General features: G+C 39.2%; 1 protein-coding gene across 2 annotated transcripts in view; it reads right to left on the reverse strand.

Annotated features, from left to right (window-relative positions):
- Positions 1 to 15,492: 15,492 nt before the first annotated feature.
- Positions 15,493 to 26,886, reverse strand: part of UBR7 (ubiquitin protein ligase E3 component n-recognin 7) — a 40,209-nt gene continuing 28,815 nt past the window's right edge. Inside the window, exons 11-12 of one of the 2 annotated variants that reach the window (XM_072623380.1) lie at positions 22,703 to 22,775; positions 17,527 to 17,698 (exon numbers count right to left, since the gene is read on the reverse strand). In XM_072623380.1, coding sequence (XP_072479481.1) covers positions 17,691 to 17,698; positions 22,703 to 22,775 — 81 coding nt within the window. In that variant the 3' untranslated portion in view covers positions 17,527 to 17,690. Of the gene's footprint in view, positions 17,699 to 22,702; positions 22,776 to 26,886 lie in introns of both variants that reach the window. The other variant, XM_072623379.1, reaches the window with a different exon arrangement.

Below are 26,886 nucleotides of genomic sequence, written 5' to 3' on the forward strand. Positions count from 1 at the left end.
TTACTGAGTTGGATAGTCTGTTTGAGCAGTTCACCTGAGGTATACCACACTGCAGTAAACATTTCAGTCTTTGGAGATAGAACAGAGGATTGTTAGTTTGCCCTTCTGGATTTGGGATTGCAATAAGCATGTTAATGTGAGGTAATTGTGCTATTAACATTCAAATATAAAATTCATTCTTCCCCTACCCATTATCAGAACATTTCTGAGATTGATTAAGTATTTACTATGTGTCAGAGACTGTGCTGAGCACTGGAGATACAAAGACAAATGGGAAGCACTCTCTTCCATCAAAGATCTTCTATCTAATAATTGGGAGACAGCTTAGGATACCAGGCTGTTTATCTCTCCACCTCAGCTTCTGCCCTTATACTTTGAGACCTTTGGATTTGGCAAGTAAGAGATCTTGGCTGACTTTGGAGAGGACAGAGTAAGCAGCGGGAGTGATGGAGTCCGAAACCCAGATTGTAAGGGACTGAGAAATGAGAGGAGAGCAAGTGAAGGCAATCAGTGCAGACAGCTTCTTTTCCTGGTGGTTTTTTTTTTTATTTAATTTTTTTCAAGTAATGAAATTGGATTTTTTTTTTCTCTTTCCAACCTCTCTTATTGAAAAATACTAAAGAACAAAACCCTTGTAATGAATATGCATAGTATACCTGCATTGGCTATTTCCAAAAAGTACAGTAGCTTTTTTCAAGGAGTTAACACATTCATACACATGCACACACACACACACTTTAGCTGAGGCTCTCATTCTTAGTTCATGCTCAATTGCTGTGGCCAAAAAAATCCATTAGTTTTTCTGGGATTGCTTCTCTGCACAAAGACTCAGATGAAAGATCAGCAGTTTCAGGCTCAACCTTTCAAATAAGTCCTATCAAAGATTTATGTAAGAACTGGGCTTTATTCTAGTTCATAGGATCATGGGACCATAGATTTAGAGCTGGAAAGAACCCTAAATTCAGCTCATTTACAGAGAGTCATTGAGTTTCAGTCCATTTAAGTTTATTTACAGTTGAGAAAACGAGCCCAGAAAATTTAAATGACTCGCCCAGGTTCACACAGGTAGTAAATGATCGTTTCAGGATCAAATTTATGGTTTTAATCATTGTTCTTCTGACCCTGCTACAGACCTGAGTTTGCATTCAGACTATCACAATGAGAAGAATTTTAAAAGAGAAATGGACAAAAAGGGATAAGAAAGAAAAGAGAAACGGAAAGACAGGAAGAGTGGAGAGGATAGGATTGAACATAATGTATATATAAATGCTGGAGGCTGCTGGCTTGTGTTTCTTAGATGATGCATTCTTTGTGTAAAACAGTTATTAGTTTCAAAGCTAGGCTTATCTTCTCTTGTCTGGACTCTGTTGATCCCATTTGGGGTTTTCTTGACAATTATACTGGAGAGGTTTGCCATTTCCTTCTCCAACTCATTTTATACATAAGGAACTGAGACAAACAGGGTTAAGCGACTTGCCCAGGGTCATACAGCTAGTTAAGTGTCTGAGACCAGATTTGAACTCATAAAGATGAGTCTTTGTGACTCCAAGCCCAGCTCCCTATCCATTGTGCCATCCAGCTGTTAAACATCACATAAACATACATAAATCCATCATATACACATCTGAGAGGAGAAAAGGGAGATCCAGGAAGAAGTGACTAATTACAGTTATTTTGTGTAATCTTTTGGTGGTGAGGGGAAGTTGAGATTAAGTTATGGCCCTCTAGGTCTGCTGTAGACTTAGACCTTAATTTTACTAAGTGGTTGAACCAGTTCTCAAACTCAAGAGTTTTTGACACCCAATTTCAGTCTTTCCATCACACCTAAAAGGTCAGTATCTCTCCTATATGCTCTCTTCTCCACTAACAGCCATCACATGATGTTCATAACCTGCCCCTATGGACACACACCTTCTTCTTACGCTTTATACCTCCTCCCAGCATGAACTCTTGACATTGACATTCTCGCTGTACCTTGAACATGACACTCCCTCTCTCAACTTTGGAATTTTCTCCAGTTCTTAAAAATTACCAAATTAACATTTTGTGGTTCTTAAGGAACTCCAATAACCACAGCCCAATATGATGAAATTCAGCTCAACAAATATTGATTAATATTTCAACACTGGACCTGTAAAGACATTAGTTAGGACACCAAAGTTGGATAGAAACAGGGGCCACTAAAATCAGATACCAAGATGCTTGCTGGTAGTATGTTGACTTAGGAAACTGCCTGTTAACATTGTCTATGTTCTATTGTATTTTTATTTATTTTTGTTAAATATTTTCCAATCACTTTTTAATCTGGTTCAGTCAGGAGTTCTGGGGACAGCAATGTCACCAGTACATTTGACACTTCTGGATCAAGGTACTCCTTCTAAATGATTCAGATCACTGCCAGCTATGCTAAGCAATTGTTGCCAATATCTCACCATTAGCTCACCCTGAGGTATCCACTTGGCCTGCTCAGAGTCTTCCTTGTGTATTCTTGGCATTATGAAGAAATGAATGGAGCACGTGGTTCCTTGATTTTGTCAACCAGATCATTTTCAATAGTCTCTAAAGAACTGAAGTTGGAGATCACTCAGAGTGCAGTGGAGAGGCAGAGGTGGGTTCACAAGGGGTTAGCCATAAACAAAGAAAAATGGTATCAAAAATATATATAGGAAGTAGCTAGGTGGGCCTGGAGTCAAGAAGATCTATCTGATTACAAATCTGGTCTCAGACCCTTCACACTTCCAGGCAAGTCACTTCACCTCTGTCTGCCTGAGTTTTCTCAACTGTAGAATAGGGATGATAATTACAGTAATAACACCTCCTGCCCAGGATAAGATCACATGAAATAATATGTGCTTAGTACAGATTTGTGCCTGACCCATAGTAAGTACTTAATAAATAAATGCTTGTTTCCCATCCCATATATAGAAAAGTGAATAAAAAAATGATTAATGGCACTAAGCCATGAGAATACAGATAGAAAAGCAAAATTATTCCTCTTCTCAAGAAGCTCATATTTCTAATAGGAGGAGACAATACATGTAGGACTGTACTGTCTCAAGTGAATCTCAGCAAAGATAGGCTGAGGCACATGCTCTCCAAGCAATATAGCAGCTTATTAACAGGGCACAAGCCCAATAATAAAGGGGTCCATGGCCTGCCTCAGTTTAGTCCAAAAAAACACGCATCCGAAGCAGAAGGACAGCTCTCCTCTTAGAACAGAACAGGGTAAGTGAGAAAATAATACAATTTCTTATAAGCTTGGTGACATTGTGGGATTGAGGACAATATGACTGGTTACATAGCTGAGGCATGGCAGACAAAATGATTGGCTGGAAATTGGGAATGAAAGGCTAACAACAACCCCCTCTTCTCCCATAACTAAGAAAGGCTCATTGTTTGAGTGGACCTGCGAAGTTAGAGATAATAGGCCTGACTTTTTTGGATAGCAAACCATATATTCTTGAAGGATGATTTGGTGGCGTAAAGACCAAACTCCTTGGATGCCCACCCACATCCCTCAAGGACCGCAAATTTCCTTGAGAAAAGAACAGAACAGCGATTAACAGGAGAACTGAATTTCTGAACTTATTAGCCTATTACAGGCCAGCCGAATTTCTACACTAAGTTCAAAGAAAAAAAAAACATGATTTAAGCAGTTAAAGGGGAAAAAAATCAGTTAACTGTAAATAGGATCAGTTAAAGTGATACAGAATCAATTTAGTCTCAGTACAAGAGCACCAAGTAACATGACCAAAACAGCACAGATATAACTGGGAAATACGTACACAACACAGAACAATCTGGAATAACCTGAAGAGTCTGGGTTCCCACTTTCGTGGGAAGTAGGACAGATGTGCCTGAGAGGTCATGTCTTTGTTCCCTTATTTTCAAGAAGTTTCTTTTAGGGGTACAGTACTTTTTTCAAAGGGGAGGGATTTAGCATAAAAGCCACTTGCTCTGGTTGCTGATTGTGGGGAGAGGAGTAAATTCTGCACCAGATCTAGCTTAATCTGAACCATGATCATTTCCCCTTCCTACCAATCAACATTTATCAAATATATAGTATGCTAGGCACTGTGCTAATTTACTGAGGATTCAAAAACTCAAGGAGTTTAAAATCTAATGCAAACAAATATATACAAAGAAAGTTATATACAGAATAAATTGGTAATAATTAACAGAGGGAAGGCACTAGAATTAAGAGGGTTTGGAGAAGACTTTCTGTAGAACATGGGGTTTAAAAAAGGAAGCCAGGGAGATCATTAGGCAAAGTAGAGGAGAAAGAGCATTCCACGTAGGGGGGACAGCTAGAGAAAATAAATGCCTGCAGCTGAGAGATGAAATATCTTGTTCATGGAACAGCCAGTCCAGCGTTTGTTAGTAAAAGGAAGGAAACAATCCTCCACTATTTGATGATTACACAAAAGACAATCATTAATAGCAGACAAAGGCCTGCAGTCAAGAAGACCTGAGTTCAAACACCTGTATGACCTTAAGCACCTGTATGACCTGTATGTCACTTAACGCTGTTTGCCATAGTTTCTTCATCTATAAAATGAGCTGGAGAAGGAAATGGCAAACCACTCCAGTATCTCCTCCAAGAAAACTCCCAATGGGGTCATAAAGAGACATGATTAATCGAGTAAAAAAAAACAGCAAATAGATATGCATATATATATATATGTATGTATATATGAATTTATATACATATATGTGTATATGTGGTCATCTGTTTGTCAATATGGAATCATCCACACGGAGGATGGTAGGGACCTGCTTCCAGAAAAATGAAAACTGGAACGTGCATGGGCATTCTGTGTTGACCTACCAAATGTGGTTGGGAGGAAACTATTTCCATTGGTTTTGTAGCCCAAACTATCTTTGTCTTTAAAACAGCCCGAGTCAGGACCTGGTCATGCCTTTGCTGCATTTGCATCTGACAGAGTAGAGGAACAGCTACAATAATGGCCATATAATGAATAAATGCCATACAGTAAGAGGGGAGGGCTTAGGGCCTCCTTCCCTCTCCCAAGGCTGCTTGGACCTGGCCCTGAGAAATGGGCCTGGGTCTTTGCCTTTATTTAATTTCTTTTTCATTCTAGGTGCAGGAAATAAGAGTGTCTGATCTGGGCCAAAAGTGCAAGCCCTGAGAATCTTGCAGTCCAGGAATGGAGGGTGAGCGTTACAGTCAGCCCAGCAGAAGCTGGCAGTGGTACCAGTTTTGAATCTGAACTTGGTAGGATCAATGCTAAGTTGGAACTGAGCTAAGTTTTGAGCCTAATTTTCCCCACCACCGCCCTAAGAGATTCAGGTGTAGGTGAGATGTTGGGAGAAATGTTTACATTTTGTTTTAAATATGTCTTTGAAGTAAACAGTCCTTTATAAAAACTTTCTGTTGTTAAGTGGTGAACTGGAACTAGGGGTGCTACTTATTGGGACACTAAAAATGGGGGGGGACACATAGCTGGAAGGGCTTTAGCCATTTGAAGTTTGAAAAAGAGACTCCTCCCTCACCCCTCTCAGGGTACCTGAAAATCTGAGAATCCTGAAAGGAGAAATGTAACAGGCCTGGCTCTGGGAGGATGGGTCAACTTCATTATACATATTTCTCAAAGCAAACAGTGAAACGGTGGATAAGGAAGACATGCTGGCTAGTTTAGGTGATAGAATAGGCAAGGGTAGTCTATGACATGGGAGAGGCAGCTAGATGGTACAGTGGACCGAGCACCAAACTGAAAGCCAGGAACATATGAATTCAAATCCAGCTTCAGACATTTACTAGCTTTGTGACCTTGGGCAAGTCACTTAACTCCTGTTTGCCTCAGGTCCTCATCTACAAAATGGCGACACACTGGAGAAGAAAATGGCAAACCAGTTCAGTATCTTTGCCAAGAAAACCCCATGAGTCCTTGGGTCACGACTGAAAGAACAACAAAAAAATCTGGGAACAGAAAGAAATCTAATCTCAACTGGGAATAAAACAATATTACTCAAGTATTCTCTGTGCTAGGAATCAAGGACTAAGTTGGGGGGTCAGTTCTTCCCCACATCTCTGTGGTTCAGGGAGCCTGCCATCGTGCTTCACCCTGTGAAGTCTGTGTCTTCTCTGTCTCCTCTTCTCTCACACAAGTGACTAAACCAACTGACAGAGGTCTCTGTTAAAATCACATGGAAAGGGCATATAATTCTTAGTGTTCAGAGGCAAAATAAGGTAACATATCTTCCTTTATGGTATTTGCACTGTTAAGAACCTTAACCATTTCTAGTGTTGAACTATTTGGCGAGACCAAGGACTTTGGTGGTAAGGACTTTCCTTCCCAGGTCTTCAGGACCAGTGGCTGCAGAAGGAAGTGGCCATATCTCCACGAAGTATGCTCCCCCTGGGCTTCTCAGCCTAGATTGAAAAGATCAGTGGTTTAGGGTGTGGCATGGTAAGGTTCAGGAGAGTGGAAAAAGGGAACTGCTATTCCCCAGGGCTCTAAGAGCTACCTGCCTGTCAGCAGCAGTTAATCAAAGGTTGGTGTTGGTGGTAAAAAGTGGGGAACCATTCTCTATAGGATTACTCCCCTAAGTGATGGCTGCAGATGATACTTGTGAGTAGGGGGCCAAAAAGAGGGCTAGTGGTCTGGGAGGGAGGATAACACTGCTCTTTGCAGGGCTCTTGGGATCATGGCCCTGGGCTATCTTCATCAGTTTCTGAGGGGATACAGAGTGGTGGTGGTGATTTGACTTATCTGGTACATGTACCTCCTGTCTTTCCCTCAGGGTCCCTTGCTAGACTTGGCTTGCCTGCCCTGTAGGTGACAATTAATAAACTGAGGAAATAAAATATAATGAAGACTCAGGCTTTGTCCTCGAAACAAACATTCCAACAAACATATAAAAGCATGCACAAATTTATTATATTTATGCTTTGTTGAAAAATGCATATTTTGATTTTAGCAATATAATAGCAATAGTGTTTTAGTTTGTCTGTCCCCATCTGTTTTCGTTTTCTTGAGGCAAGTACTCTCTGGCTTACTATTCCAGAGCTAAGTTGCTACCTCTCCCCACTAAGGGTTTTAGGGTACTCTGAGGGGCTTGTGGATGTTTCTTCACAACTACCATCAGTTCAAATCCCCAGTGACTGTGTTCCCTCCACTAATAGGTACAGGGGACAAATAGAAAGAAGTTTTTTTTCACCAACTAGCCTTTATAAAAGGATATTTTCTTCCAAGATATAGAAAGAATAAAGAATAACCGTTTGCCTGCCCCCAAGACTCCTCCATATCACCTTGGTCTCAGGGGATAGTAGACTTACTCTCAGCTCAGTTCTTACATATCACTGGTCCCATCAAGGTCAAATTCAGATTTGGCATGATGGCTGGATGAGTTTTCATTTCATGTTTCTCTGACCTGGGTCCAGAAGGTCACTCCCAAAGGTTTGCTTCTCAGACTTCAGAAGTTCTGTAGAAATGCTTGCTATTATTATGTAGAGCAAAAATCATTTCAGACATGGGAGGTGGTGTGAGTCAACACACAGAAGCTAAAAGGAGAGCAGAAAAGTCCAAAATAATTTCATTAAAAAATGTGGTGGCTGAGGAAATCATTTTACTAGAAAACACATTGAAACGGGGGTGCAAAGAGAATGAAAGCTGGGATGTGCTGATTTCCTAGAACTGAAGGAATTCCCTATATCAGATGCCCACTAGGTGCCCACTAGGCACCCCTTCTCTAGAGAATAAGCTTGAGCTGGTACAACTCAGGTAGTGCTAGGTTCAATCAGACTACCATCTTTACTATTACTTCCAAGTAAGCCTCCTGGTAAGCCTTTTGTGGCCTCTGGCACCCATTAGTTCTGATTCCAGATTGGCTCAGATACAAACACTCCTCACTCATGGCAGTTATAACACAAAAGGAAGTGTTTGGTGGTAGCCAGAAAATAAGAAGATGACCTCTCAGTGTAAACACCCTTTAACATAAACAACAAAAGAAAACTTGCATGTCACCCTGGGCCATCCCTGGCACCATGTCTTCTTCATTCTGTTTCTATATAATATCTGACCTGGCCTCTTCTGCCACCAAGGAGTAGGCTTCATGAGTAAACTCTCCCAAGTATCCCAATAAAATCTATTTACCTCCATTCTGGTGTGCATTGCGCTTCTTTCTTCAGTATCTCAGTACCTTCCTGTTACAGTGGGACTGTTCCTTTGGATGGTTTGCATCCTTACAGTTAGTGTAGTCATACCAAAGAAATGGGATTGGAAATAGAGGCCTCCTCTGGTGGGTAATCCTAGTACTGGTCTCCCACATCCCTAGAGGAACTGGAAAAAATTTTGGGAAAAAATGGTAATTATTGTGTGGAAAAAGGTACAAAGAGACCTTGTAGAATCCTGCTGTCTGTAAACTTGCCAGGTTTCTTGAAACCATTTTTGAGCAAGGTCATCAGCCCCATGAAAGACCTTATTTGGATTATGGAATTCCTAAACAATGAATTAGGTAGCTGAGAATTTACAAGTCTGTTTTTGAGTTTAAGCTCAAAAAAGCTTAAAAAAGAACAAGAAAAGGATGCTAAGTGAAATCGTGTATGTGTGTGTATGTGTGAGAGAGAGAGAGAGAGAGAGTGTGTGTGAATCCTGGTAAATGTTGCATATTGCATCACCATAAGAATGATAATAATTGTGTCCAGCCCTATACTATGATTAGTGAAACTTAGTATTTGAGGTAAAATATCTTGGGACTGAAATTAATATTCTGAGTTTTGAATTTAGGTATAGTTGATGGATAGATCAAGTCAGTCAAGTCAGTAAATTGTCATTTGAGAGAGAAGCCCCAGGCTACTCAAAGGAATGTGATCCTGAATTGCTATAACTATGAATATCTGTATCTGGGAAAAGAATGAGGGAATGACTTTAACATGATTTAAAGTAGGATCCTCTTGACTCAGTTTCCCCATTGTATTACTTCCTCTTGAATAGGAATATTTCCCACCTGATTAATCCTGAGTCTGGCAATAAAGGAGGTGGAACTTTTGGTGTACAATGGGCTGTTCCAAAAACTCAGCTGTGATTCTTACCTGAAATCAAGCGAAGTTAAGATTTCTTCATTCTGGCATACACGATTTGAATTATTCTCTGCCCTTCAGCTTAAAGCTGAAGGACTAGTTTTGATGCTGTTATAATCATGCCCTAGCTTTTTCCTTTTACAGGAAACTTCTATAATCGGGGCAGGTGGTCAGTGGAAAATATGAGCCCACTGCAATTATGTAAGATCTTACTATTTTCAGTCTGAATGTGTCTCAATTAACTATTGTCTTATTATTTATAGTAAGACACTTAATAGCATCTTACTATTTTCAGTCTGAATTCCAGATCTCAACAACTAATTAAATCAGTGCTTTGGCTTGTCATCTGCCTGCTACTAGTTATATAGTCACGTGTATAAGATTCCTGAGGTATCTCATTCTTTCAGAACGTTAGAGGGATAATTGGACAAAGGGGCAAAAAAAAAAGCTTATGAAACAAAGATTTGAATTTATTAATGTGTGAGGTTAAAATCAGAAACATCTTCTGCTTTAAGAAATTGATTTTTCTTGTGCACAGCAACAACCACAGTGTGTGAGAGTTTTTTCTGGTAGACTTGGATCTTCATAGAAATGCAAGGACAAAATATTTCAGTATCTGGGTACTGGGTGGGAGTACACACACACACACACATGCACACACGCACACATACATAGAGGCAGAGTGCACAGAGTGAATTGAAGAGGATGGGATCCTATCTTAAAAAAAAAATGAAATCAAGCAGTGAGAGAGAAATATTGGGAGGAGAAAGGGAGAAACTGAATGGGGCAAATTATCTCTCATAAAAGAGGCAAGCAAAAGACTCATTAGTGGAGGGATAAAGAGGGGAGGTGAGAGAAAAACATGAGGTCTACTCTCATCACATTCCACTAAAGGAAAGAATAAAATGCACACTCATTTTGATAGGAAAACCTATCTCATAATACAGGAGAGTGGGGGACAGGGGTACAAGCAGGGTGGGGAGGAGGATAGAGGGGAGGGCATGGGGAGGAGAATGCAATCCGAGGTCGACACTCATGGGGAGGGAAAGGATCATAAGAGAATAGAAGTAATGGGGGTCAGGATAGGATGGAGGGAAATATAGTTAGTCCTATACAACACAACTAGTATGGAAATCTTTTGCAAAACTACACAGATTTGGCCTATATTGAATTGCTTGCCTTCCAAAGGGAAGGGGTGGGGAGGGAGGGAGCTAAAGAAGTTGGAAATCAAAGTGTTAGGACCAAATGTAATGTTCTTACCACTGGGAAATAAGAAATACAGGTTAAGGGGTCAAGAAAGCTATCTGGCCCTACAGGACAAAAGAGAAGACGGAGACAAGGGCAGAGAGGGAGGATAGAAGAGAGAGCAGATTGGTCACAGGGGCAATTAGAATGCTTGGGTTTGGGGGGGGGAGGGGATAAAAGGGGAGAAAATTTGTAACCCAAAATGTTGTGAAAATAAATGTTAAAAGTTAAATAAAAAAAAATAAAGAAATGCAAGGACATAAAAAAAAAATTCTCAATGGTCATCTAAGGCAAAATGCCTTCCATATTCAGCATTCAGAGAAAGAATTATGGAATTTAATCGCAGAATGCAGCAGATCATTTGTGTGTGTGTGCGTGTGTTATGTTTTGGTTTGTTATATGGTTTCTCCCACTTATTTTAATTTTTCTACACAGCATGACTATAGAGAAAATGTATTCAATAGGAATGTATGTGTAGATCCTATGTTGAATTGTATGCCGTCTTGGGGAAGGAGGGGACTGGTGGGGGGTAGGAAGGGGGAAAAAAATTTAGTTTTAAGGTAGTGATTGTAGAACATTAAAAATAAAAAATAAAAAAATAATTTAAAAAGATATTTATTTTTCTTAAATTTCTCAAAGAAATTTAAGAAGTCAGTCTTCCTGGTGGAGAACAATATTTGCATAATATTTATTCCATTTGAATATGGCTAACAACTGAATGTATTACTACAGAAAATCCATTTGATATACATTGTTTTCTGTATACAATTGGGAATTAATTACTTAGTGCATCCACACATCCTTTCCCAGGTCTTTTTGTTACAACTGGAATAAAGGCAGCCTCTTATAAGTAAATTCATTTCAGTAACCATTGAACCTAGGGGATGCAATGAGTGTTGTTAGCTACATTTTCACATATAGAATTTTATCTTTAATAGCATCTGATCCTCCTAAAGAAATTGGATTTAATTGGAGTGGAAAATTTTTGAGAAAGCAACAAGATCAGACGATCATATATGTAAAATGTAAATGATTCTAATGGGGTATTGTAAAAACTTAAATTCTTTGAAGTTTGAAGTGAACCACATTCTTATTGTTGATAAGATCAGAACTGCAAGATTTGAGCTAGTTTTCACCACATGAACTAGTTATTGGAGAAAATGTGAGATATTAAATTGTATTGAGATTTGTTTTGCAAAATATTTTTGGCAAGAACATCTGAGGAGTATCTACAAGCAACTTGGAAGCAGAGAAGCAAATGTACTAAAAAGGAGACCACTTCAGAGCTGCCCCAAGAACAAGACCTGTTTCCAAATGGCTGAGATGTTTCCAACGACCAGATAATTGCATAGGATATCTGAGATTTAAGATGAAATGTTGATAAAATGGACATTGGGAATAGGTTACTAAAATACAAAAAAGATTTGATATTAGTTAATGCTAACGATTCTTATTGTATAATTTTGGCTTTTTTTGTTGTCTCAGTCACCTTGGTGTCATGTAAATTTTCATTGTAAAATTAGCCATGATTTTAGATATTCTTCCTATGGTTAGGCATTCTCACTGTGATTGGTCAGTCTTCTTGTTCTGACATTAACAAAGAAAATTGTAACAGGTCTCACATTGACAAAAGGGGGAAATTGAGGCAATCAAATGTTCATAATTCCATTTTATAATTGATTCTACTCTGTATCCTCCCCAGTTTGTAAAACTGCCCAAGCCATATTTCTTTGTCTCTGAACTTAGTTCAGAAATTTAGCTGACTACTAAGAAGTTCTGAAGTCCAGTTTTCCCCACTAATCACCAAATGCCATTGACTCTTCACTTGCCTTGAGGTAGAGTGAAAGAAAATTTTAACAATTGTGGGACTTCTTTTGTTAATTATGTTGTTTTTTTATTTTTCCACTTGTGCTGTTGTGGATTGTGCTTCCAATGTATGTAGTTCATTGGTTGGTTTCTGCATGTTAACAAAGCCACTTTTGCACCATTCAGGGAACTTTGTGGAAGATACTATCAGAAAGAATGTATGAGCAGGTCAGGAGGAGGTGGAGTACACAGTGAGAGCCAGAGTGTGAAAACATGACCTAACCTACCTTGAATATAAATAGCAAAAGAAGTTCTAATTATCCCATGGGAAAAGTTGCACATGACTGGACCTCCCTTGGCACCATGCCTTGTTTGTTATATAATATAAATATATAATATAAAATATATATTTTTTTAATATAATATCCGACCTGGCCTAAGGGTGGTGCAGACATCTACCACTGCCCTCCTGCTGTCAAGGACTGGACCTCGGGAGTAACCGCCCCCAATTAACCCCAATAAAACCTGGCATGGATTGGCCTTCTTTCTTTAGTATCTCAGTACTTGTCCATATTTCTAGTCTTGGTGGGACTTTTCCTTTGGATGGTTTGTATCCTTACAGGAGGGAGGTTCAGTACCAAACAGCAGTCACTGAAACTTCCTTCTGCTCCCTAACTTTAGCCATTCTCTTCCCTTTCTCACATATAGACTGACTTGATCCAAGATAGAGTGGCTCATTTCCCATTATCTGCCTTCCCTAAAAGTCCTGGTAAAAATGCCAGAGGAATGAGCCAACGTTTCCTTTACCTGTTACCCTGTGTGCAACACCACCCATGGAACTTCTAGCCTCTTAGCTCCAGAGCAGCCCATTCTCCAAAGTATAGCAACAATTTTCGTAGGCCAAATCCAAGTCAGATATAAACTGACCTGGAGGTTAAGGAGAGATTCCAGAACTGTCTAGATCAGAGGTTCCCAAACTTATTTGGCCTGTTGCCCCCTTAAAAAAAAATTACTGAGTACCCCCTGGAAATCTTTCTTTAACCCTTTAACAGTTTTTTGAAATTTTGAAACTGAAAAAAATTATACTTTTTTTTAAATGACATCTTAAATTTAATGATTTATTATATATTGGGTTTTCTTTTCCTACATTGAAACTGTATAGTATTGTATTGTAAACAAGTCATTACATGTACATATTCCTGCTGATGCATGCTGGACTTCCCAGCAATGCATGACACACTCACCTGCCAACACTTGGCTTGTTAAGACCTGTCGGTGGATTTGGCCACTGATGGGTCATAACTTGCATTTTGTGTGTTTATCTGGAAAACACTGTAATCACTAAGACTTTACCTCTGTTATACAACAGATGAAACATGTACAAATGGTTTTTCAAGATTTTCTTATGTCCTTTCCTTTTGTTTACACCACCCCCTTATTTTTATTCAGTGCCCCCCAACTGCACCCAAGACTGCTACCATCCTCCCTCCCCCAATCATTCCAGTGCCCTGTAGGGGGTGTTATCATCCACTTTAGGAACTTCTGGACTTCAGGATGAGTGTGCAGGACCAAAGTCCTGCAGGGTCATTATAATACTAGCCAACATTTATGTAGTCCTCTAGTTTTCAGTGAACTTTTACACATTTCTCTCATTTGATCCTTACAAGTGAGATGTGCTGGTAAATTCTTAATGAGTTCTTGGGGGGAGGGGGAGGGAGGATTGAATTCACAACATGCTTTTAAGTTTAATATGAATTATTAACATTTTTCCATTACTGTCTTAAGTCTAGTTGATTAACAATCATTCCAGTCCTGATTTGTAGCATGCACCAATTTTCAAGGTGTAATTGCTTACATTGAAAACTTAACCATCAGTTCTCACAAGTCAGCTCTTGTATTGCTGGTTGAGCTTTCTCCACAAACCCCGGACCAACAATGCAGCGAGGTAGGTGCTATTAATATCCCTGCTTTCCGGATAACAAAACCAGCTCTGAGACATTAAACATGATTTGCTCAGGGTCACACAGCTAGCTAGTATCTGATGCCCAGGCTTTAAACTACAGGCCCATCTTTCTATCCACTCTGCTACCTAGGAGAGAAGCAAACCTTGGCCTGAGTCTGAAATGAGGGCCAATAAGCAAGGCAGGACAGTGGCAACAAAGGAAAATGGGGAAGATTGCTCAATGCTTTGTGTTTGTGCCAACGTCTGAGGTAACAGATTTGGTAGAAAGACCTGGAGTTCGTGTCCAAGAATAACACGCAGCAAAGTTGAGTGTAAAATGAATGAAAAAAATGAGTATTGGATGAAGTGAAAGACTTTCAAGTATTTGTGAGAAAAAGACTAGAAGTCAATGGAAACTTGGATACAAAAGATCCAGAAGAAATATAAGGAAAACATTAAAGATTAATTATAAGGCACTTGTTAAAGGTCAAACTGTTTACTTATATATATGAAAATGTTATCAGCATTCTTAAAACTGTTATCATTACCGAGGTAGTTTGAAAGAAAGGTTGAGGCTAAATTAATAATAGCACCTACCTCACAGCACCGATAGTCTGAAACAACTCTCGTTTGCTATTCATGTGTCAAGAATAAAAGAAGAGCTAAAATAGGGCTGCAGACACACTAAGAGGTAGGATGAGATAGCGGGAGAAGAATTTAAGTTGGGATTCAAATCCTGGCTTTGCCAGCTTTGATCATAGCCAAGTCACTCTACCTCTTGATTCTGTTTATCTGTAAAACAGACAATACGTTTCCCTCCTCAGTCAACAAACATTTATCATTGCTAGGCACAATGCTAGAAAACAAAATTTAGAAGCCCTTGCCTCTAAGAAGTGAACATTGTATTGGGGGAGCCATGTACACATGTAGGATATACAAAGATATACCAAAAAAAAATGTACAAATTGGATCAGGGAAGGTCTTAGGCTTTTGAGTGTCACCTGAGCAGTCAGATTTTAACAGGTCAGATAAGGAAGTGCATTCCAAGCATGTGGGACTGTCATGACAAAGGCATGAAGACAGGATGCCACATATAAAGAAAGCAGCTATCTTGGCTAGACTGAAGAGTGCATGAAGGGGAGTAATGTAAAAGATCTGATGGGGAAGCTGGAGCCAAGTTATCAAAGGCTCAACAGATGAGTTTTGGATGGCACTGTAGTGTATTTGCATGTCGAAGAAATGTGGTAAGACCGGCGCTTTAGGAATATTATGCTAGCAGCTCTGGAAGGATGACCTCAAGAGGAAAGACTTCCCTCAGCAATGATCCTTTTGAGAAAAATATTTCGTAACCCTTGAAAGAACTAGACTGATGTGAATGATCAATGGGGAGGCTTGGTTGCATAGCTTTTAGAGACAAAAAAAAAACAACTCACTTGAAGAAGATATAACACACAGATCTTTTCTGAATGTTTTATTTAAATTTGTACACAATCTTGATTGAAATTAAGTATGTAGTTACAATTCCAGTAACAATTTCTACAAAAATGCACATACAATACCAGAATTTATTGGTTTTAAAGCAACTAATACCATATTTCTCTCTTGCATAAAACATGCGCAGAGCACATTTGCATCTTGACCAAAATCAGTCTCTATGAGGAGAGGTGGCCCAATAAAGTCAGTCAGAAAAGGAGCTGTGAAGAACAGGTAGAAAAGAAGTTTTTTGGTCAATGTTAAAGAAGGAACAGTGCCTTTCATCAAATAAGCCCTTCAGCACTAGTGGCAATTTGTTCTGCTGACAGCCAGTCTCAGCTCTAGTACGTCTTGTCCCTGCCAGGTAAGTTACTTTGGGGCACTGAGTCAAAAACAACTGGCAGGACTATGGCTTATCTAGACTTTGTATTCCTAGTCCCTCTCACAGAATCCACACACCTTCAGTACTTTTATAATAAATGTTTATTGAATCAGAGGCAAACTTTTAGGCCACACAGAGATACAGTCTCAGCCCACAGGTTTAAAAAAAACAAAAAACCAAAAAACTGTCAGACTACCAGATAGAGCACAGAATTTGGAGTCAGAAGACCTGAGTTCAAATCTCAATTCTGCTACTTATTTACAACTTGTGACCATGGAACAAGTCACTTAGCTTCTCTGGCCTTATTATTAAAATGAAAGGCTTAGATTTAAGATAAATTCTAAGGTCTCTTCCAACTCTAAATTCTATGATCCTATTACCTGAAAAATAAAAAGTACACTCTGTCCTAGCCACAACCATCAGTCCCCTGGTCCTCCTAACTAGTCTTGATAACCTGCAGGTGTGGTTACCTGAGGAGCCTTAGGAACAGGGCCTCCTGCAGAATCCTCACTCTTGCAAAGAATGCTAAGTGTCACAGCTGTGTGGTGAGCCCTCCTGAGGTTCAGAAAGCACAAGGATCTTCCAACCAAAGATCACTCTCACAGATAGGAGAATCACTAGAAAAGGCAGTTTGATTTATTCTAGACCCAATGCCTGACTTAACTGTAAGATACTAGTCATGAGTGGGCATGCCAAAACTGAGTTCCTACTGAACCTATGTGGCCTCTATGTGAGCATGTATTTTGTGGCCTAAGAAACCCAAAGCAGTTAATGTGTCCTAAAGCACATCCATCATCTATTTCCAGGAAGAATCTGATTCACATAGAGGGAGGCACTGATTCAAGGCTACATACTTCTCAATGAATGCTCTCACTCCACAAAAACTAAGAGGGATGTGGGGTAGGAAGCTGTTAAATGAACTCTCTACCAATTGAAATGGCTTCCCATGGAGCTTCACATTTCACAAATGCAGGAAACTTGACCACCTTCCAAAGGAGATGCCATCACAATTGAAAGGAAACTGGATGTTGATTTTTCTTTGTATTTAAAAAAAAAAAATCATCCATGAGCACAAAATCTTTTTTCTATCCATTTTCATAGTCTGTCCCCTTCCATATGGGACACATGCTGCCCTGGTCACAAAGCTGACTCCTAGTAGGATAGTCCACCAAAGATATATTTGCTTCAGCAGAGGTTTAGAGAGAACATAATTTGCTGGGACCCTGATAACAGCATTTCTAAAACATGACAATATCAAAGTAGGTCAGTTTTCAATGTAGGCTCATAAGTATCCCTGATAATATAAAAAATCCAAAGCACTTTGTAAACAACCACCAAAATTTAACAGGGTTATTAATACCCGGTTTATAGTACTAGGCAGCAGAAAAGGGGCTATTATCCTGGCAACCTTTTCTTAAAATCAAATCAAACTCCCTAAAACCTAAAACCAACTGACACTGGGGGTGGGGAACGGGAGTCAACAAACCAGAGTTACATTGAACTGAATTCACAATGAAAATCACTGGTAGTGAAATTAGAATATGCTTTCTGGTCACTAACGTGATGGCGTGTAGTAACAGCAGAAGGCTGGATAAGTTCTCCTGGAAAGGAGTATGGTGCAAAGGGGACCAAACAGTTACAAATGTGCCTCCTTTATTCATCGAACAGCAGCATTCCCATTTGGCCTGAAATAAAAAAGCTCATGTATGCCATTCTAGCTGCAGTAATATTGCATCCCGTCTAGCCGCCTTCTCTTTCTCGACTGAAATTCTTCAAAGAATTGCTGAATGTCCTCCCTCTTAACGACCTGCGGGTAAACAATAAGATAAACAGTAATTAGGAGAAAATAAAAGTCACACAACATGAAAGAAGAAAAACATACCCTCAAGATTTATCCCCTTCCCCAGAAGAGGCTTTTCAAAATCCTTCCTGCAATCATTAAAATTCCAGCCTTCCCACACCACTACCCCTAACCAAAATGATGAAGCTTGGGAGACTGCTATCAGCCGGTGAAGTATGTGCCAGCATTTGTGGCCTTGCCAATGTCCCAGCCATGATGCCAATGATCCAGACACGTGATGGAAAAAGCCTGAAGTCAGAACTTGAGATAAGTAACTTTGCTGAATCTCATTTTCCTTACTTATAGGCAACAAGATGGCAGCAGGATAGAATGCTGGGCTTGCTGAAGGCGGGTAGACCTGACTCAGACGCCTGCTAGCTATGTGACTCTAGAGTAAGTCACTTAACCTCCTTCAACCTCCGTTTCCTCATCTGTAAAATGAGTATAATAATACCCACTTCATAGGGTTGTTTGAGGATAAACTGAGATATGTATGTGCAGCTCTGTGTCAACCTTAAAGTGTTGTAGAAATGTTAGCATAACAGATGTAAATACTTTTAAAAATAAGAATTTTACACAGTGCTTTGATGTTTGCAGAACACTTTGCTAACGACTTTATGAAGTAGTTAATACAAGTATCACTATCCCTATTTTACAGGTGAAGAACCAGGATCAGAGAGGCTCAGTGTCCAGGGTCACATAGCTAGTAAAATTCTGAGGAGGGATCCCAATCCAAATGTCCTGCTTTTCTACAGCACCAAGGCACCATAAGTGCTATGGAAATGCAGAGAACAACACGACTGACAACATCCACTTTACAAGGCTGCAAGAGCTGCAAAAAACTACGTCAACAGCAGCTGCTCTCACCATCACCGCTGGGCCTTGCTCTGGGACCTGTGATGGAACAGTGGCATAAACGCCTCCTGGGCAGCTGACCCAGGTTCACTTCCCCAGGAATGCACCAATGCTGAGACATGCAACCCTTGCAGCACTTGCTGATGTTCAAGTTTGGACAACTCAGGAATTTAGCCCCGAGCAAACTACGTACCTAGAAGCAAACACGGCCAACAGGGGAAATTTCTCCACAGGGAAATCTCTAAGAGAAATGTTTACCTTTAACCAATACCACTAAAGACCCTCAATGTGGCAAAGGCTGGGACCATCTACTGAACTTATTTTTATGAGTGGAGACAATAAAGACCACACACTATGGTCTTCCACTTAACCCAAGTCCAACAGTATTATCAATACTATTGCTCCACAAAAACATGAGGAATTAATATCTTTACAAATGTTCAAGAAATTCTTATTTCTTTCAAGAAAGTTTTGTGATTATAATTATATGTTTGGGCATGTTCTTGGTAGATTTGATTCCCAGATATTTTAGGTACCTTGCAGTTATTTTGAATGGAATTTATTCCTGGATTTGCTCTTGCTACAGAGAAATGATAATTTTGCATGTGTATTTTGTATCATATAACTTTTTGAAACTAATAATTTTCTCAGATAATTTCTTTGCTTATCTTCTAGGGTTTTGTAAGTAAACCATCTTATTATCTGCAAATAAGGGTAATTCTGTCTCCTCTGTCAATTTGATTGTCTTTAATTTCTTTCCCTTGTTTTACTGCTACTACTAGCATGAAAAATAATTCTTGGGGAGATCAGATATCCTTGCTTTACCCATATGTTTCCCAGAAAAGCTTCTGATGTTTTCCCCATTGCAAGTAATGCTAGCTCTACAATTCAGTTTTTTTTTATCTGATTAAAATGATGCTTCAAAGTCTGTGCTTTTTAGGGAAAAAAAAAAGTTGTACTTTGCCAAAAGTCTTTTCTGCATCTAGTGACATAATTATGTGATTTGTGTGTTTTTGCTTTTAATATAATTAATTATGTTCTATTCCTAATGCTGAACCATCTTTACCCTCCTCCAGGAAATCCTTTATAATCTATACAGTTTCATTTGCTGAGATTAGGTTAAGATCTCAGTTTCACATTCTGAAAATTTGGGTATTGTCTTATTTAAGTAATTATCCATTTCTTATAAATTCTCTATTTTGCTACCATAAAATTATGATGAACAGATTCCATTAATGAATTTCTCTCTCAATTGTGATATCACTTTGTTCATTTGTAGTTACTGATTTTCCTTTCTCTTTTTGTGACCAGGTTTGCTATCAGTTTATCTATTTTTACTTAGAGAAGAACTGCTGCTGCTGGAAAGCAACTTAGCAAAAATTAGGTTTAGATCAACATCTTAAACCGTAGGCCACCATAGGCTCAAAATGCTTATATAATCTAAACATTTAAAAAGTTACATTATAAAAACATTGGAGGAGAACCAGATCAGGTACTTTTCAAAGATGGCTACAGTAGAGTTCTTAACAAAACAATGATGAAAGGCAACCACACAAGACAAAAGACCATTTTTTATCATGTAAATGAAAAATTTTCACATAAACAAAATCAATTCAATTGTGATAAGCAGGGAAGCAGATGACTGGTAAAAATCTTTACATGAAACCTATCTTTTACATCAAACAAATCTTCATGTCAAACATCTGATCAGCCATTCCCAATGATCAAATGGTCCTGATGGTAAATGGTAAAAACACAAAGAAACAATACTCAAAACAAGATCTACAAGCTCTTAACAACCATATGAAACACTACTCTAAATCACTAATAATTACACAAATGCAGTTGAAAACCCTCACCAAAGGAGTCAGGTCCTATTTCTTGTCTTTCCCAACCCACTTTCCCTATTGATTTCTTTCCTCATTTCTCCCTTTTCAATATATGATTTCTTGTTCAACTCTTTCCAACCTGTATCGTGCCAGAGTCCCAATCCTCTTCTCCCCTCAGTCAAAGTGCAAAGATGCACAACCCCTTACTAAAAAGTCCATCTCCTGAATTATCCAAACCATCCCAGTACAGTTGGTTACTTATTTCAGTCATTCCCATCTCCATGGGATCACTCAGATGCTGCCACATACTTTCTTGTGTACTGTCCATAACCAAACTCCCTCTTCTCCTTCTGTAATACTTTCTACCATATAAAAGGCAAGAGATACATACAAAGTCTCTTATCCACCTTTTCTTCTCAAGTCCTTCCTGGTCACTACCTGGTCTCCTGACCCTTTTCTCTACCTGCTTTGCACCTTCTTTACATACAAAAGGTTCCTCTGTATTATCTGAACATCAATATTGGTTTATTAAGAACAAGATTTTTTTTTTCTAAATTAATTCACTTCTTCCATCTACTATCTTGAATGATTCTGTTATGCTGTTTAATCCTAAGAATGATTCTTTAGTTTACTAGAGCTCTCTGTCACCAAGATACTGAAAAAAATTTTTTTTTCCCTACTGAAAATCCAACAACAGACACTCCCAACTCACATATTCATGACCTCGTTCAGTCAGTCCTGGCCACGTGAAAACAAACATTTCCTTTCTTAGCCTTTCATTATTACCTGAAAGTATTTAACTTTCTCCTGACAGGTCAATTTGCACTTAATAATCTGCTCGCCTCTGAGTTCTTTTGAAGGAATCATTTAAATTTTTCCCCCTTACTGAATGTTTAATTCATTTCTTAGATGGTTAGGCTCTATCACACCAAGTATGTTCCTTTGAAGGGGACAACCAAGTTCCCTTGGTCTATGGAAGTATCAAATTTTTTCCTCCTTTGTGATTTCTTGTAACCACAGGGCAATGTTATGTTCTTCTGTTAATTCTCTTTGAAATCTGGTATTTTTTCCTTGCTACATAAAAAATTTGCTTTTTGATACTTTAGTTCTGAAATATGATCACATGATTTCTTGGTGAATTTACTGTCAGTCTTCTATGGATTCTCTTGATCTGTACTTAGCAATCTGCTCCCTCTATTTCTAAGCAAAATTTTTCTATAGGATTTCAAGAAATATGGTATTTTTTTTAGTACTGCGTTCCTGGTCTTTGCTCTCCTCCAAAATCATCTCCCCAGACGGGCACACTCTTCCACAAACACTCCCTGCCTTTTCTTCCTCATAAGCCTTGCAGGTTAGTTTGAGGGCACTGAAAATCAAATTCCTCTAAGTTCGATAGTTATGGGGAGGGAGTGGAGTCCTTTCCCAAAATGGGAATATCCAGCACAAGGCCCAAGCCTGCCCTAGGAAGTAGTGCCACCCCAGAGAAAAATTAACTGAAGCTACTTGCAAAAGTTATCTAGAACTGATACAGCCTGAAGTGTATGCAGAAGACACTATGGCAATTCGGGGAAAAACAGGGGCTCCCACTGCCAAAAACTATGGGCTGTGGAGTAGGTCTTAATTTTTCCAGTAAGAATTGCTGTAGTAGGTTCTTTCATTTTTCTTCCTTCTACTGTTGCTGAGTTTTCTGCATTTTTGTGTTTTCACCTCTATTATTTGGTGTGGTGAGGGAAGGGCTGCCCCTAGGATATCTCAACTTGGCCATCTTCCCATCTTACACTTCTTTAAAAAGAAAAATTTCTTTTAATTATGAACTTTTCAATCCCCAACAAACACTAACATTTCAAGAGAAAAACAGAAAAGAGGACTTTATATAAATACACACACAAGTTTGCTTTAAAAAAAATGTCAAGTTTAACAAATTAAGTCTATTTATATCCTTGTCTGCACTTCTTTTCATTTTCTTCCATGCATTTAAAAATGTTTTATTGAAGCTTCCCCCCCCCCACATCTCTGCCTATTAATCCACCTCCCAACCAGATTATCCTCCTCTGTAACAAATCTATAGTCAAGCAAAACAAGACCAACTGACTGCCCCTACTCTTATTTATTTTTAACCACTCATTCACCTGAGGTGCTATTTCATCTCTTTTGTGGGGGAAAATGTTGAGAGCTTGGAATTTTCTGACCTACTCTGCCATCTTTCCAGAATCTTCTCTGAATACACTGTTAATGGAACTATGAATTAAATGTTTAAACCAGTCTGGAGAGGAATTTGGAACTGTACCCCCAAAGCTGCCAAACTTGTACGTGCCCTTTGACCTGGAGTGTCCAGCATTCAGCACCGAACAGGGGTCTGCCTGAAACAATCAGAGATGGGAAGAAAAGTTTCAGGATGAAGTTTGGTCCCTGTGAAGAGTAACACCTCCAGGCTGGGTCCTACCTTAAACAAGGGGTAAGCCCTGGGGTTAGCTAAGTTGGGAGGCTGCCTCAGCCCCAGCAGAAGGAACTTTCACCCCCCAGAGAGTGAGGGGAGTTGAGCGTCTGAGGGTACCTCTGCTGACAAAGAACACCAGACCCATCTGTGCTGCAGAGATGCTGCAGAAGCAGTAGGACAGGGACCCTGCTAGCTGGGCAACTTACATGAGGCTGGAGTTCCTCATTCCAGTCCCAGGCCAGAGGAGAAAAATGAAGGAGGATCTGAGGCCAGAGGCACCATCCCCCATATTTCAGGACTAGAGGTGATTATAAAAACTAAGCTACTACAAATTAAAAAATGGACATTTAATGGACCATCAGACTTTTAGGACTTTGCTAAGACAAAAAAACAAACAAAAATCTGAAGTTAATAGAAAATTTGACATACAAGAGCCAAGAGAAATATTAGGTACATACCAAAAACTAATTACAAGGGATGTTCAATAAGGACAGGCTGTTTACCTTTATGTACGTAAAATGTAAAACATATCTGAGATTGTTATTAGTGAGTGAGTAGTTCATAAATTAGACTAGAGTAGAGCTGAGTATATGACTAAAAAGTAAAACAGTTAGGAGCCAAGATGGCAGAGTAGAAGCATGAACCTGCTACAGCTCTCTCCTCAAGCCCCTCAAAAAACCTGTAAAAAATTCTCTAGAGCGGCAGAAGCCACAAAATGACAGAACGAAGCGAATTTCCAGCCCATGACAATCTGGAAAGTCGAAAGGAAGGGTCTATTGCACTGGGCTGGAGTGCAGTTTGGCATGGGCTGTGCCAGCGTGGCCAGAGCTGGAGCAGGCCTTAGGGGACTAAATCATTAGCGGAGGGTACAGTTTCCAGACTTCTCAATCCACAAACATCAGACACCTTCAAAGGTCAGTGGGAAGGGTTTCTCACCTGGCTGAGAGGGGAGCATGGTCTGGCCCCAGCCCCTGCTAAAGCCAAGGTGGCTTCCAGAGCCCTCAACTTAACAAAGAGCTCAAAAGTCAAGTAATAGGAGGAGAGGATAGAGGGTAAAAGTAAAGCAAAGGAGTTGAGAGAAAGGAAGTAAGAGATATGCACAAATATAAAAACAAAGATCAGAAGTAGAATTGATTAGGGAAAGTAAATGTCTGTATATGTATGTATGTGTATATATGTATATATACACCTATATATCTATAAATATATCCAAGCTTAATTGTAATCTTTGGGAAGGGGGGGGAAGAAGGAGGAAAAAAACAGTAAAAAGTGCACAGCAGAGAACAAAAGAAAACTCACAAGGAAGCAAAGAAAAGACAGACAGCTCTTAATACAACAGGTGGTATTCATTATGTAGGCTTTCTTGAAATGGAAATGTATTGCTATATATTTTGAATCCTCTTATGTTCTGCTATGCACAACATGCTTTCTTTTCTCATTTTATTTTGTATTTCATTTTATGTTTCTTTTTCTTTTCTTATTGTGTATTTAAGTTTCAGTAATACCCCCCCCAAAAACACAACAACCCAGTGCATTTATTTGCGTGCCTGACTCTACACAACCCCTCTTCAACAACTGAAATTTTCTTTTTTTGTTATTTGTGCCAATCTAATGGGCGTGAGAGGGAACCTGTTATTTAACTTCAATTACTCTTATTAATAATCTGGAGCACTTTTTTCACAGTTGTTCAGAGCTTACATTTCCTCATTTGAGAAAGGCCTATTCATATTCTCTGACCCTTATTTATTGGCATATAGGTCATGTATAATATTTGAATCAATTCCTTATATATCTTGGATATTAAAGTTTATCAGATGCGTGTTCGTCCTTCATTGCCGAAGAAGACCATGCCATCAGAGAAATAATGACATGACTTGCACTTGACTTTGAGTGAGGGAGGGCTGTGCAGGTCACCAGCCTCACTTCTCCTCCAGAGCCATCTGAATCTAGTGACCAGATATTCATCAAGATGACTGGAGATGACCCAGGATGAGGCAATTGGGGTTAAGTGACTTGCCCAAGGTCACACAGCTAGTGAGAGTCAAGTGTCTGAGGTGAGATTTGAACTCAGGTCCTCCTGACTCCTGCCCTGATGCTCTATCCACCTAGCTGCCCAAAGTTTATCAGATAAATTTTCGATTAAGATTTCTATTAAGATCTATTAAGATTTTTCTCAGTTAATAGTTTTCCTTCTGATTCTAATTGCATTTATTTTGTTTGAGCAGAAGAGTTTCAAGGTACTAAAGGATGTCAGAAAGCAAAGGAAGAAAATGGGCAGTCTACATGATCTCCTGGAATACAGACAATGTCAAGAGATTTAGAGCTTCCTGTAAGTCCATTTTAGGTGCAACCCCTCACTCCTGGGGTAAAGGTATATATCCTTTTACCTGGTGACACCACCATTGAACATATACCCAAAGGAGCTCAATGACAGAGGGAGAAGTGCCCATACCTACAATAATATTCCTACAGGCACTTTTTGATATAACAAAGAACTGGATTTATAAGATAACATAGATAAGGATTGTACAAGATTGCTACTATTAAAGGGAGTAGCCAAATAGATAAGTATCCTCAAAACAGTATTAAATTTTAGCTTTCCTCACAGGCTTGAGATCAAGGATTTTTACACTACATAAGCATTTAGAAAGTAGAAGAGCTTTGAACTTTGTGTCCTTTTCACATTTCATATTGGATAACAGAACTTATAATTCTTTACCCCTAAGCCTAGCCCCTCCTTTAGAACTTCCCTTTTTTCCACAAAGGGCAGCTTTGGAGTCATCTCTGACACTCTGATTTCTCACACACACTCTGCATTCCTCAATGAGCTGGGATTCACTGATTCTATCTCTACTGCAGTTCTCTAATCCCCCTCCATCTCTGTGCTCACACAGCCACACTCTGGTTCTGGGACTCATTACCTCTTGTTTGGGCTACAGCAGTAGCCTACTAACTGGGTTCTTTGCCTCTCTCTACCAATTTATCCTCCATGTAGCTACCAACGTGATCGTCCTTCAAGCATAGATTTGACCACATCACTCCCTTGTTCAGTAAATGCTGGTTATCTCTAGAATCAAATAAAAATTCTCCTGGCAGATTTAAAGTCCATTATAATCTGATTTTAACCTTCTATTAAAAAGCCAAAAAAAAGAAAGGAGAAGCAATTAAGAAATTAGCAGCCATGAAACTAAACATCGGAACCTTTTGCAATCAGAAAAATGGAGTTCTAAAAAATAAGAACTCTGAAACTGGGGGGGGTATTATCAAACTTCACCTCAAAAATCCTTGAAACCACAGAATATCTTTTGTCTGGGCATTTGTGTATCTGGATAGGAAATAGGCACTTGAACCCTAATTGTTTCAGAAGGTACAGGATGTGTCTATGTTATATGGCAAATAACTGCTTGAATTATAATGGACCAGACATGCCAATGATACACCTGATACACTTCAGTTACTGGGAGTTTGAGGTACTGTCTCTCTCTAATATACACTGATTTAAGCCACAATAGGTACTATAACATACTGTAACCTGTACCACAGTGTACATACAAGCAGCAGAACAGAGCTACAATTGTATCTTAGAAGTCACCCTCTATGATATGACTTTGCCTGGACAGCAGCAAACATAAAAGTTTGTACAGAAGTCACTGTATAGTATGGACAGCAAGCTTCCTCTAGTTAGATAAAAGGCAGAAGAATAAGAAAGCTGCATTGGGTTTAAAAGAGAGGATGGGAATCTGCATATGACACAAAAGGACAAATAGAGTAAAATGCTAATCAACATTGGTTCAGCTCTCTTTGATGATACGAAGGCTCAACAAGGTCAGCTGTTCAAATTATTTGCAGATGGCCGACTTTTCTAAAATTGTTTAACATTGCTGTATTTTGCAGCTTCCTAAATCAGAGTACCTAGACCATATTTTCATGGTTTGTAATTTTAAAAATATGAGGAGGCCTCTATCTTTGGCCTGATGTTATCTGAAAAATCATGTGATTAGCTTGAGCAAATGCAGTTGATGATAAAAAAGGTA

Source organism: Notamacropus eugenii, chromosome 7 (assembly GCF_028372415.1).
Source record: "Notamacropus eugenii isolate mMacEug1 chromosome 7, mMacEug1.pri_v2, whole genome shotgun sequence".
Taxonomy (NCBI): domain Eukaryota; kingdom Metazoa; phylum Chordata; class Mammalia; order Diprotodontia; family Macropodidae; genus Notamacropus; species Notamacropus eugenii.